At 46.0% G+C, this 13,172-nt stretch overlaps 1 protein-coding gene across 3 annotated transcripts in view; it reads right to left on the bottom strand.

Moving 5' to 3' along the window:
- The window catches only part of ZNF704 (zinc finger protein 704), a 205,085-nt gene that overhangs the window by 120,057 nt on the left and 71,856 nt on the right, over positions 1 to 13,172 (bottom strand). For all 3 annotated transcript variants that reach the window (XR_012901351.1, XM_075920471.1, XM_075920470.1), the window contains one exon: positions 2,421 to 2,671. Coding sequence is in view for 2 of the 3 variants with exons in the window: in XM_075920470.1 (XP_075776585.1) it covers positions 2,421 to 2,671 (251 nt within the window). In the remaining variant the exon portion in view is untranslated. Of the gene's footprint in view, positions 1 to 2,420; positions 2,672 to 13,172 lie in introns of those variants that run through there.

The following is a 13,172-nucleotide window of genomic DNA, read 5'->3' as shown; positions in this document are numbered from 1 at the left end:
TGTGTTCTAAGTCCGCTGATGGTAGAACCAGTAGCAGTGGGCTTAATCTGCAGCAAGGTAGATTTAGGTTAGAAATGTTTTCCTAATACCTGTTTAGCAGGGTAATTAATTTCTTACTCATATGGGTGTTTTTAGATTAATCCAGTCATGTTTGGGTGGCACTCAGATAATACACAGTCAGGATCATGAAAACACTGAAATACACTAAGGTTTTCAAATCTTAAACATTCACTTGTTTATTAGACATGGCACTGAAATAGAATCCCAGTTCTGAAAATCTGTGACCTGCATGTGTTTCCACAGTTGGCTTCTATCTTTAGGGGCCAAAGTAATACCAGTGATACCATCATCTTCAGACTTTGGGGAAGCTCTGATCCAATCTTTAACTTGGCAGCTCAAATCATAACATACTTTTCCCACTTCCAGTCCCACAATGTACCTCAAAAGTAGAACTTGTAATAAACAAACTTGGACAACTAGATACACAGGAAGGCATTCACTATATACAAATGAGTTTACAATGCAGACAGTTTACAAAGCCTTTACTGAAAACCTCAATGCCAAAATTAAAACAATCAAACAAGAACAACATGACAGGTTACTTTGGACCTCAGGACATTCACCCCAACATTACCTGCAGTGGTTTTTAGCCATTACACAGAGAAGAATCAGGAGAAGTTTGAACCATCACAGAAACTTTACAAATGTGTGTGTCATATGTTTTCTCGCATTCTAATTTTCAGAATTATCTAGAGGAAGCATTTTCTTGGTCTCATCATGAAAGAGAGTATAGACCTCATGAAGTTCCTAAGGTGATCAGATGTCCTGATTTTATAGGGGCAGTCCTGAAATTTGGGGGCTTTTCTTATATAGATACCTATTGCTCTCACCCTCTGTCGATTTTTCACTTTTGCTATCTTGACATCCTACAAGTTCCAGAAGATTCCAAACCATCTATAGTCCACCCACATTTTTACAGACAAGCAGCAGTAGTTGCTTAAACTCCAGAAAACATACAACTAAATATACTGTTATCTCATTCTTATCTGGACATTTGTCAAGTTGGAGAACAATTGTTCGTTCCCAAATACACATCTTAAGCAGTTAAAACAATAGTATAACCGTCTAATAAAAATGCTAAAACTACCTGCATTTGTGTGTATTTACAGGAGGACCACAGTGGACAAGAGAGGTGTAACAAAATGTACAAAGTAAAAGTATGCTCAACTTTTCAGTTTTAGCTGAATTATCCATACCCTATCCCACCTCTTGGCAACACATAGATTTTTCTTTCCTTTGTTATGGTTCCCTCCTTTCCTCAAGTCATTCATTCACGGTCTCTCCTTCTCTCCCCATGTTCAATATGTCTCTGCCCTAGGGGTGTAAAGACAGTAAGACCTCACACGCTCCCATAAGTGTCTCCACGTTGCAAGTGCAGGTATAGTGTGGGACAGCAAGCATTCAGGCACATGGCACAGGAGTGGGAAGAGCCTTGGCTCAGCCTCAGTCATCATTCTCTTGCTTGTCAGAGACTTAATTCCTCCCCTGTTTCTTCTAGGGTGCCTTGGCTCTGCGCTACACCACCCTAGAGTCTATCAGGGGTGGGCAAGACAGGGTGCGCGGGCTGGATTCGGCCCACCAAGCCATTCAATCCAGCCTGCCGCTCCCCTGCCCCCTGGCCAAATTGAGACCTGGGGATGGGGGAGCGTGCAAAGTCTCCTCCCCCCACCAGGAGTGAGCAGCACCAGAGGGAACCAGCAGCTGTTCAAAACAGCCGGCAGTGTCCTTTAGGCACTGCTGCCTCTGACAGAGCGGGAGTGGGAATTGAGAGACAAGAGATTTTGTGCGCACCCCCGCCCACAGACAAAGTCTCATCCCACCCAAGGCCCCGCCCCTCTGCCCAACACTCCACACTTCTGGGGCAGCCTGCGACCACTTCCAAAATTTGTGAAGTGGCCCCCTTCAGAAATTATTGCCCACCCCTGGTCTAGATGTAAAATGATAACCTCACACTATATTTATGTCCACCTCCCTGTTCAAACTATTCCATCTTCATTTTCCTCTCCCCCATCCTTTTATCGGTATTCAGGTTTTTTTCATTTAAAAATTTCTTGTCCAAATTACATTACTAATAGTGCAGCTAAGAAGACTGAAACTGTCTATACCCTGCACAACTCCTTAATGACAATGAAGGAACAGAAGCAATACATACTTATAAGATTCAAATGCTTTCAGCTTCCATTTTTCATATGGGTGTTTAGTTCTCCAGCAGACACCGCAGAAGAACAGTTTAATGATTTAGTTTGAACTGCTGGAGAATACCTATTAGCTTCACTGTGCCAACAGTACAAGTAATCAAACTTCCCTCCCCTCTTCCATTAAGAGACAAACCAAAACATGCTTTTAAAACTTGTCTTTACCTTGCCGGAGGCACATCAATATTTGAAGAAACAACCTTGCGTTTCTGTTCAAGAAGACAGACAGAACGAGTGTTTTCTTTTTCATGCTCATAAATTCTGTTTGGTTTTTTGGTGTCTGCAGTTTTTAAATCTTCCTCCCTCATGGTCAACAGGAGAAACTGTTGGTCTGGTAATTTTTGACTGATGTCACTTTTTAGGTCATCCTGTTGAAATGTAGTGAAGGTCATTTCACGCTTAACGCTGCTGCATGCCTGAAAAATTAAAAGCAATTATTATTACATTTTTCTTTATTTCTTTTAAATGCAAGGGGGAGGGAGGAACTCAACACCACTATGCGTATGTCTACACATCAGTGTTATTTCGGAATAACTGATGTTATTCCAAAATAACACAGTGCACGTCTACACTACACGCCTTTATTTAGAAATAATGTCAAGCTGGAGGACTTCTCACACGATTCATTTCACGAGGATTAAGGGAAGTTGAAGGAAGAGTGTTTTTCCTTCAACTTCCTGCTGTATAGACAGCACAAAAGCTGAGTTAAGCTATTTTGACTTCAGCTACGCAATTGACATAGTTGAATTTGTGTAGCTTAAGTCAACTTTAGCCCTGCTTTATACATGTACCCTAAGGCAGCCACTTCTATCTAGCATCACTGAACTAGGTCACCACCTCTTTGCCCTTTACGGTCTCTAAAATTGCTGTCGGGTTTTCTTCAAAATAAATTTACTAGTAACGAAGACAGTTCAGACAATATCATCATCATCATCATCATTTTTGGGAAGTAATTCCTGACTACTTGATAAGGTAAGCAGCTTTGGATAACTCATAATTCTTAACCTAAGAATAACTCACACAGCAAAAGTCAGAGAGGTAGCTGTGTTAGTCTGTAAATCTTGTGGCACCTTAGAGACTAACAGATATATAGGATCATGAGCTTTTGTGGGTAAAACCCACTGCATTAGATGCGTTAGAGTGGAAACAACCAGGGCTCACTGAACCACGGCGAGCCCCGCTCACCAGCCACGCTGTCTGGCGATCTGTGCATGCGCAGATCGTTCTGCGCATGTGCAGATAGCCCGAACCCGGCTCTTCTGGGTTGCAATCTACTTGTCACAGGCGAGTATATTGCATTTTTTATCAAGCCCTGGAAATAACAGAATCCAAAGACTACTGTATATACCTTGGATTCTGTTATTTCCACTCCAACTCATCTGGTGAAGTGGGTTTTACCCACAAAAGCTCATGATCCTATATATTTATTAGTCTCTAAGTTGCCACAGTACTGCTCGTTGTTTTCGAACAACAAAGTATGCATATTTATGCATAAGTATATATATTTACACACACACACACACACACACACCTATATACACATATATACTATTTACTACAATTTTATAGCACAACAGAACAGTACATATTATCATTTGGAAGGATTGTGAAGTGTATTTTTACACCTCCAGGCATATTTAAATGAATGAGAAGCTCTTTAGAAGCCACTTATTAATTTGTCTTTTATTTGAACGTAAATTTAAACCTGTCTCTCTCCTCCTCTATAGAAGAGTCTGCTTCCTGGTTGCAGGAGTACGAATTACAAACCAGGCCCTGTTAGGCCATTCAGAGGAAACTAATCATTCCAAAGAGGCCGTTTCAAGGTGGCTATGAATGATAATATATGATAATGATAACTTCTTTGACAGGGAGATTCAGACCCTTGTGCTGTATAGGTGTAAATACATGGGAGGGATGTTAAGAGACCAGCCTTTATTTCGTGATCCCAAGTCACTTAACGTGATCCATAAATACATGACCATGGTCAGTGTTCACTCTGTGCCTTTCCTTCAGTCCTCCCTCTGCCTCCCCGCCACCCTATAAAAGGGAGGGCTACCAGCCTTAGACACTCCATTTCTCCAAGTATAAGGGTACCTCTGCGACTGGGGCCAGACAATAAAAGCCCAGAGGGCCATGCTAGCAGCTCCTAGGGTGGAGGAGCCTCTAACATTCTTATTAGCTCTACACTTTAGCATTACAAGTATCCCAACACCACATCTCTGCCCAGTTTCTCCAGTCTCTCGAACTCCCAGCTCCCGCCACTCCTGGGGAATGGAGGAGCATGGCTGGGCTGGCACAGGATGTTGATGAGGCCCTTCTAACTATGTTACTTCAGGGCATGCAAACTTTTGCCACTGAGCTCTTGGACTGGCCATTCCTTAGAAACTGGTCATTTCCCAGGAATTAATCAAAATGGGAGGGGGAAAAAAAAAGAGAAAAAACGAAGAGAATACAGCTGTTTAAAATGGGACTTGCAGCTTGCAGAAACCATGGGTCACCCTGATCTGAGTAGCTACACTTTAGAGAGGAAGATGCCAAAGCGAATTCTGGGGGCTGTAAAGCGAAGGGCACAAATGGTCCTGACAGTAATCTCACATGGGATTGCTCTGGTTGAATCCGTGTCCTCTGCTGCCCAGGCTCACAGAACGGATTTTAACTATCGTATTTCTGTATAAAGGTGTAACTGCTTGAATTTTTAGAAGTTACACATTTATGCGGGGGAAGGGAAACGGGAAGGTGAGGTGTGATAGGTGGAAGCCAGTGCTCTCAGGGAACCGGCTTTTAAGCCAGCTCCCCACAAGTACCAGCTTCCCCCACCCCACAGCCTCTGATAAAGAGGCAGTGTGCGGGGGGCAGGCAACTATGTGTGATCTGGTGCTCATAGGGAGCTAGCTTTTAAGCAGGCTCCCCTTGAGCACTGGCTCCTGCCTGCCCCTCAGCCCCCATGCTGCTGCCTCTGTGAGAGGCAGCAGGGCAGGGAAGTTGGCTCCGTGGTAACTAGCACATGTGGAAAGCCATCTTAAAAGCCATCTTCCCATGGTCACCAGCTTCTGCCTCCCCACCCCTTGCTGCCTATGATATAGGATGTGTGTGCATGTAGCCATTAGAATTAACCGATAAGCCCAGGAGTATCGGTTAACCATTTAAACGACTATACACTAACATCCCTAATCTGGTTACCAGTCATTAAAAAGATGGCAACCCCAGTCTGGTATTGCCTCCCTCAGCTGCCTCTACTACACAGAGCTTGATGTCGCAGGAACCCCACTACCAATTTATGACAGGGGACACCTCACAACATCTAGTAGAAGACACCCCAGAAATGCACAGTGAGGAAGAGGACATAAAGGCTGCAAAGCCAGGAACAATTTGAGATGCAGCTGGATCACTGACAGAATACACCAAGGAAGGGGACAGGGACTCAGCTAGGTGCATTTTAATGTCCCCATTAATGCATACTTTTTTAAAGCTCTCTTTATGCTCCTCAATACTTCACTCCTCTTTTTCTGTCCCTTATCTCTTTGTCAAAATGAATGTGACAAAAACAAAAGGATTGTGTTTTATAGTAGGTGGTTTATTTGAAGGGCACACACTGTCAGCAACAGTAAAAAATTAATACAAACCTACATACATACTACTACTAATAAATAAGATACCACAAAAGCATTCTCAAACACATGCTGAAGATTTAGATAAGAAGCCTTTCAAAAAAAGAATGTTTTTAAAATAAAAATGAACCCAGAAAAGAAATATACACAAAACACCCAAACATTTAAAATAAATACATAAAAAATACAAAACAATGCTTGCAGGTAATCTAATATCTGGCCATTCACTCCATGATGTTGTAGAAATGCTCTTGTAAGCTTATGAGATGAAGGTTTTCTAGACCATAAACACAATATTTTGCCTTTCATGTATGAAAATCCAAGTACAAAAAAAATATTAGCTTGCTGTGCATAGATTCAGGAAAGACGAAACTGGTGCTGGCTCAGAGGGCTTCGACTGAAATAGCCAACTAGCACCATTCTCCTCCACTTGCAGAGTTTCCAGTTTACGTCGGCCTAGACAGCCTTTTTGTCCTCTGGCACAATGTTGGGGAAACTTTCAGCAGGTACTCTGATCTTTGCCTTTGCCTTTTTAGGAAGAGCACCTGGGTTTCTTCCACCCACTACAGTGAGCTCCAGCAAGGGTGTGATTACTGTGAAAAACCCAGCTGTGTACAGACCCAGGCAACCTTACCTCAAGCCATCTCAAACAACTATTTTCTCTGGGCTTTTTGCATCCTTGAAAGCAATATAGCTGCCGGGATCCCCACTGCCAAAGTTCAACAATGTTTACTGCATTATCCCTATATTTACCCTGGACTCCACATCTAGCCCTGCACCTATCACAAGGTTTGAAAGGTACTCCCCTACACTCACCATGGCACGTGCTGCTTGCTTCAGGTTTGTGCACAAGATGTGACTGTGATCCTGTTCATATTCTTTACACAGCTCTATATGGGCATGTCTACACTACAGCGCTAATTCGAACTAACTTAGTTCGAATTAACTAATTCAAACTAAGCTAATTCGAACTAACGTATCCAGACTAAAAAACTAGTTCGAATTAGCGTTTTGCTAATTCGAACTAGCATGTCCACATTAAATGGACCCTGAACCGGGGTAAGGATGGCCGGAAGCAGTGCCGGCAGGGCATCAGAGGAGAACTTAGAGCGTGGAGCTGCTGCCTCAGGCTAGCCAAGGGCTGTGCTTAAAGGGACCTGACCCCCACCCCGGACAGACAGTTCTCGGGGTGCCCCGCTTGCAAAGCAGTCCTGGCTTGGAGTGCCCTGAGTGCCCACACTGGGCACATCACAGCAGTCAACCATCAGATCGGCTGTACTTGCCGCAGGCTGCTATCTGGGGAGAGGGGGCAATTGGGGGGCTGCAGGAGAGCTTCCACCCCCAGAAGCCCGCAGAGCCAGCCCAGTCCTCCCCATCGGGGGCTCATACACCATTCCTCCCTCACCTCCTTCCACTTATCCTTCCCTAGCCCCCCTTCCTGATGTACAAAATAAAGAAAACGTGTGGTCAAAAATAGATAAAGTGATGGAGGTTGAGTCCATGGAGTGGTATTAGCCAGGGGGTAGGAATGGTGTCCCTGCCCAAAGTTTGTGGAAGGCTGGAGAGGGATGGCACGAGACAAATGGCTTGGTCACTGTCTTCAGTCCATCCCCTCCAGGGTCCCTAGGGTTGGCCACTGTCGGCAGACAGGCTATTGGGCTAGATGGACCTTTGGTCTGACCCAGTACGGCCATTGTAAGCTCAGGGTCGGGGGTCTCAGTGGACCATCTTGATTTTCATGCACACCTGCTCCTGGGTGGCCAGGCTGGCAGCTCTCCTGCCCTAGACGGCCGCTTTCCTGTGCCTGGTGCGGAGGTCGTGGACGAGGTCCACGATGGCCGCACTAGACCAGGCGGGTGCCCGCCTCTTGCGGTCCCGGGCTAGCTCCCAGGAGCCGCCAACCTGGTCCCGGGAAGAGGGGGAGGGCTGGGGGGCATCGGGTGGCTGGCTCGAGCCGTGCCAGGTGCAGGGTCTGCTAGCTGGGTGCTGGCAGGCTTGCACCTGGCACAGGCACCATAGCCAGCCCGTGCCCCTTTAAGGGGTCCGGGGCCGGGAGGGGGTCAATAGAGTTTCCCTGGTGTTGGCCAGAGTGGCCACCAGGGAAAGCTGGGAAGGGCTAGCCTCCCACTAGTTCGAATTAAGGGGCTACACACCCCTTAATTCGAACTAGTAAGTTCAAACTAGGCTTAGTCCTCATAGAATGAGGTTTACCTAGTTTGAACTAAGCGCTCCGCTAGTTCGAATTAAATTCGAACTAGTGTAGCACCTATCAAAGTTAATTCGAACTAACATCTGTTAGTTCGAATTAACTTTGTAGTGTAGACTTACCCTATGTGAAATATTAAGCAGTGCAGCATTTATTTTGTGACCTCTGCCAACCTCTTAAATTTAACAATGGCTGGCTCTCTGGTTGTTATCCGTGACCTCTGGAATGGGACATTCTTGAGGGGCGACACTGATCATGCCTCCTTTAAAGACAGACCTTGTTTGGGTGGGGAGGGAGGAAGCTAGGTGAGGATCTGGTTTTGGAGCTTCTGTGGAGATCTAACACATACATACAGAGAAAGGCAGAAAGACAGAAAGGTCCACTGACATGTGCACCAAGACCTCAGGCAGCTTCTCAGATAGAAAACTCAGGTGCTCCAAAGTATTATGGAGCAAAACAAGCAAAAGTTTGCTTGTCTATTTCTGCTTATCTGGGTTCTATTTTGCAAAACCCACGATTGACTCATTTTATCTTATAATACACAGACAACCCAAATTCACAAAGTAAAACTAAAAAAAAAAAATCACACAAGGCAGCAAACTGGATGCAGTTCACTGTCAAAGTGTGCACTTTGAGTTTCCCTCAGCTACACAGTGCCTCTAAGGGCTCTGGTAACTGCCCTTGTGTCTGGCTGCCCAAAATCAGTGCATAGTCTTTCCACTTTATTCCTCCATTCTGCTGGTAACATTTTCCCCAGGGTCTCACAAATACTGTGTAGAGGAAAACACACAACAATAACACTGGGACTATTTGCTCACTAAACTCCAGCCTAGTCATTAGACATTATCACCCTTTAATCTGCCAATGGCATACTCCACACTCATCCAGCACCTGCTCAAGCACCAGTTAAATCATTCCCTGCTGCTGTGTTGGTGCCCAGTGTTTGGCTTCCTGAGCCAGGGGAACAAACCACAGGTTGAAACCCAGATTTGGCATGGCAACTCCACCCATGTGAATATGGCAGTTTGGGGGAGATGTCTCTGCTTGTTAAGAGATCCTGCATTCCTAAAGATGTGAGCATCAAGAAGCTTTTCTGAACAGCCAACATTAGTACCACGGACGCATCTATAGCGATCCACCCAGGCATGCATAATCATGGAAAAGGAGCCCTTTCCCACATATCTATTCTGAATTGGGAAGAGAGGGCAGAGAGGCAAGAAATGGACAGCTATGCATCCTATCCCATCTATGGCTCCACCATAATTAGGGAAGCCCATTTTATCAAATACATTATTTCCTGCACATGGCCTGGAGTTGCATCCTGGGCCACAGAACAATTAGTGGCTGATGACTACGCCCACCATAGTGAACTGACTGATTACTCGCCGACAGGTTCTAGAACAGTGGTTCTCAGCTTATTTACCACCATGGGCTGCATCTAATACTACCTGTCTGGCCCAGGGGATGTCACACGAGCTGCAATGCTGTGCTGAGTGGGCCATGGGTTAAGAACTAGTGTTCTAGAACAGTGGAGTGCAACCCCTGGGTCGCAACCCCCAAGGGGATCACGGATGTCTTCCTGGGGGGCCGTCAACGGCTGGGCCCAGCCCCAGCTGCCTGGATATAAGTGTTGCGCTGTGCTACGGGGCTGCCAAAGGCTGAGCCCAGCCCCCGGATCTAAGTGCTGCACCACTCAAATTATCTTGGGGGTCGTGACATGAGTATATGGGGGTTGTGGTTGAAAAAGAGTTGTGCACCACTGTTCTAGAACAAGGATAGCCACAGCAGCTCTCATTCTGGTGTGCCTGCACTAAAGGGCTGGGACAGGCTCAGCACACAATTCCAGAAATGTGGCCTTCTGCAAATCCTGCCGCCTCCACTATCCTTCCATATTTGCACCATGATGCAATCCCATTTCTCCATGCTCGTTTCTCAGGCCTAGAACTGCTATTCTATCATATGCAGTCAGTCAGTGAATAGCTGCAGCAACTAGCAACCGTCATTCATTGCTTGCATCCTCCAGTCATCCTTTGTTCTCTCCAGTTCATAGCAGCACACCCAGCTGTCATGGTAACTATCTAGGGTTGCCAGGTGTTTGGTTTTGAAGCAGACAGTCCAGTATTTGAGGGTTCTGTCCAGGAAACAAATTAAGAAAATACCGGACAAATAAAATGTCTGTTATTTTCTAATTAGGTAAATTTTATTATTAGGAGGAGTATCAGTAAGTACTTGCATACTGCCTGGCTGGTAGACACGCTCATGCTACGTGAATGTGTATACCAGCCAGGCAATATACAACTATGTGAGGGGGGGGGGGCAGGAGGGAATCCCTGGGGCCGGACTCTCTCATGCTTCGCCAGGACCGTGCACGGGACAGGCAGCGCCCCAGGATCTGCGTGCACCCGGGTAAGTCCCACTCCCTGCCGGCCAGTTCTGTCCCCCTGCTCCCCTCCCCAGCCAACCCTGCTCCCAGCCAGTCCAGCTTCCCGTGGGCCGGTCCCCCCAACCTGATCTCCCCCAGCCAGCCCTGCTGCCCCCAACCCTCTTGCCCCAATCTCCCACTGGCCAGCCCTGCTGCCCATCCCCTCCTTTCCCTCTTCCCCCCGCCCCACTAGCCAGCCCTGCTTCCCACGAGCCGGTTCCACCCCACACATCCTCTCGGACAGCCCCGTTGGTGTCCCCTCCACATCTGAGATCAAGTGTGTGTCCGGTATTTTTTTTTAAGCCACCTGGTAACCCTATAACTGTTAGAGTTCTGCCAACCCAGAACAATCAGTTGCTCAGTCTCTAAAACAGGCAAGACAGTTTTGCTGATCAGTTCAGCCTCTATACTTCACATAGCAAGATGGCAGAGACTGAAAACGGGGACAAGGAAGACCAGGTTATGGGATGGTATAGTGGGATGTATAAGAATTTCACCCTCAACTCCCATAATTCACTGAAAGAAGTGCTGGTGTCACATAATGCCACGCACTCCCTGGTCTGGCAACATCTGTGGTCCAGCATCATGTTAGTTAGCTGGATGTCCACTTATCATGGGTATGCCTAAGTTTCCTGCAGTCCCATAAAGTTTGTTTACAGCCACCAGTCCTGGTTCCCAGTGTTCTGTGCTGTAATTTAGTTCTAATTTACCCCAAATGTCTTCTAACATCCCAGTGAGCTGTGGAAGTACTGGTAATGCTGCTAGCAGCTAGACAATACTGACCATTCACGGTACAGCAAATTCTCTGGTTTGGCAGTGGTCAAGTCCTCAGGATGCCAGACTAGAGAGGTTCAGCCTGTAAAATCTTTTCCGAGAAGGCAGTGTACTGGCTAGTGAGCAGGGCACACTATTATATCCACCCAGATCTTTTGCCAATACAACCAATCACTGTGAGGATGGGCTCTCTTGCAAATGCAGACAACTGAGAATGCTAGTAATATAGCCATGCTGGCAGTTATATCTACATTAGAAGTTTTGATGACATATCTCTTAAGTAAACTACTTCTTTACCCCTCTGGTAAATTAACAACAACAAAGCAGAAAGATGTTTGACTCTCCCAAACATCTATGTACAGTTTTTAAAATGTCAACAGGTACAAAAATGGTGTGTTGTTTTCAGTTCACAGGAAAGATAATTATGCCAAGATAAGTTAGTTCTGCTATAAAAAGCACATGTCACCATAAGCACATAAATACTCAGGACAAATGATTTAATGTGTGTCTGTTTCCATGGAAGGACTATGGGCAGTTTCAACAGAAAACTAGAACAGTTACTTTAGGAAAGTAAATAGTAGAAAGCATTAGTCATTTTTATACTTCTTGACATCCAGCCAGTTGACAAGCTACCTAGAGAATTTGCCTCTCCACTGTCTTGAAAAGCAAAATACTCAACATGTAAACAACTAGAACTCAGAGGTAAGACACAGACGGTATAAATTTGATTGTAGCAATGATGATTATATTTAAGAACATTTTAAAAATCGACTAGAAACTCTGAACCTCATTCTGAGAGGCACAAAGGCTCTCTATTTCCATTCAATATTGCCAACATAACTACACTAAGGTTGGCAAGCCAAACCCTCAAAATTTAGGAAGTGTCAGATTTAATGCTGTGCAACCTTATTTCAGCCTGCCTGTGTTATATGTAAGGGGACTGTTAGCCCCTTAGGATATGTCTACACTAGCCCCCTAGTTTGAACTAGGGAGGCTAATGTAGGCATTCGAAGTTGAAATCAAGCCCGGGATTTAAATATCCCACGCTTGATTTGCATCTTCCCAGCCGGTGGCCATTTTTGAAATTTACAAGTCCGGACTAACTCCCTGCGTCTACATGCGTCAGAGACCCGGTATTTCGAATTAAAGCCCTAAATCGAACTACCTGTTATTCCTCCTGCAAGAAGTTTATCTACACAAGGAGTTTATAACCAAAAAAGGTCCACCCTGGGCACTGAATGAGGCTTGGGCCTTGTGGAGGAAAAAAGGCTGTCATAGTGCCTATGCACTGGGAATCAGATTATGATTGCACATGCAACTTTAACTTTGGCATTTCCTAACTTTTCAGTGCTTGACTTTGCAACTTACTAATGTTCTGTTAACGTGTTTGCATGTAATTTCCTAGCTTTTTAAAAAGCATACTGAAGCAGGCCCATATGGAGGAGAGGTGTGAAGGGTGCAAATGCACCTACCAGTAGGGTTGCCAGGTGTCCAGTATTTTACTGGACAGTCCAGTTTCTGTCCAGTAAAAAAAATCCAGAAAATACTGGACATGTGCAATGTCTGGTATTTCCTAGATTTCTGGCTGGGTGCCAGACGGAAGCCTGGCGGGGGCTGGGGGAGTGGCTGGGAGCCCTGGCTGCGTCTGACGCCTTGGGGAGGAGAAGCCCTGTCCCTGCTCCTGAGCACGTGGTGAAGGCGCAGCCGGACTCACTCGTGCTTCTCCAGACCGTGCACGGAACTGACAGCACCCCGGGGATCTGCACATGCCCAGGTCAGTCCCACCCCCCCTCCCGCCCACTTCCCCCGACCCTTCCCGACCAGCTCCGCTGCCCCAGACCCCCTCCCAGCCACCTCTGCTTCCTGACTGCCGGTGGTACTCCCCTGGCCAGCCGCGCTGCCCCCGA

This window comes from Pelodiscus sinensis, chromosome 2 (genome assembly GCF_049634645.1).
Source record: "Pelodiscus sinensis isolate JC-2024 chromosome 2, ASM4963464v1, whole genome shotgun sequence".
Lineage (NCBI taxonomy): Eukaryota > Metazoa > Chordata > Testudines > Trionychidae > Pelodiscus > Pelodiscus sinensis.
The sequence above is the reverse complement of the archived record's forward strand: the minus strand, read 5'-3'. Positions and strand labels throughout refer to the sequence as shown.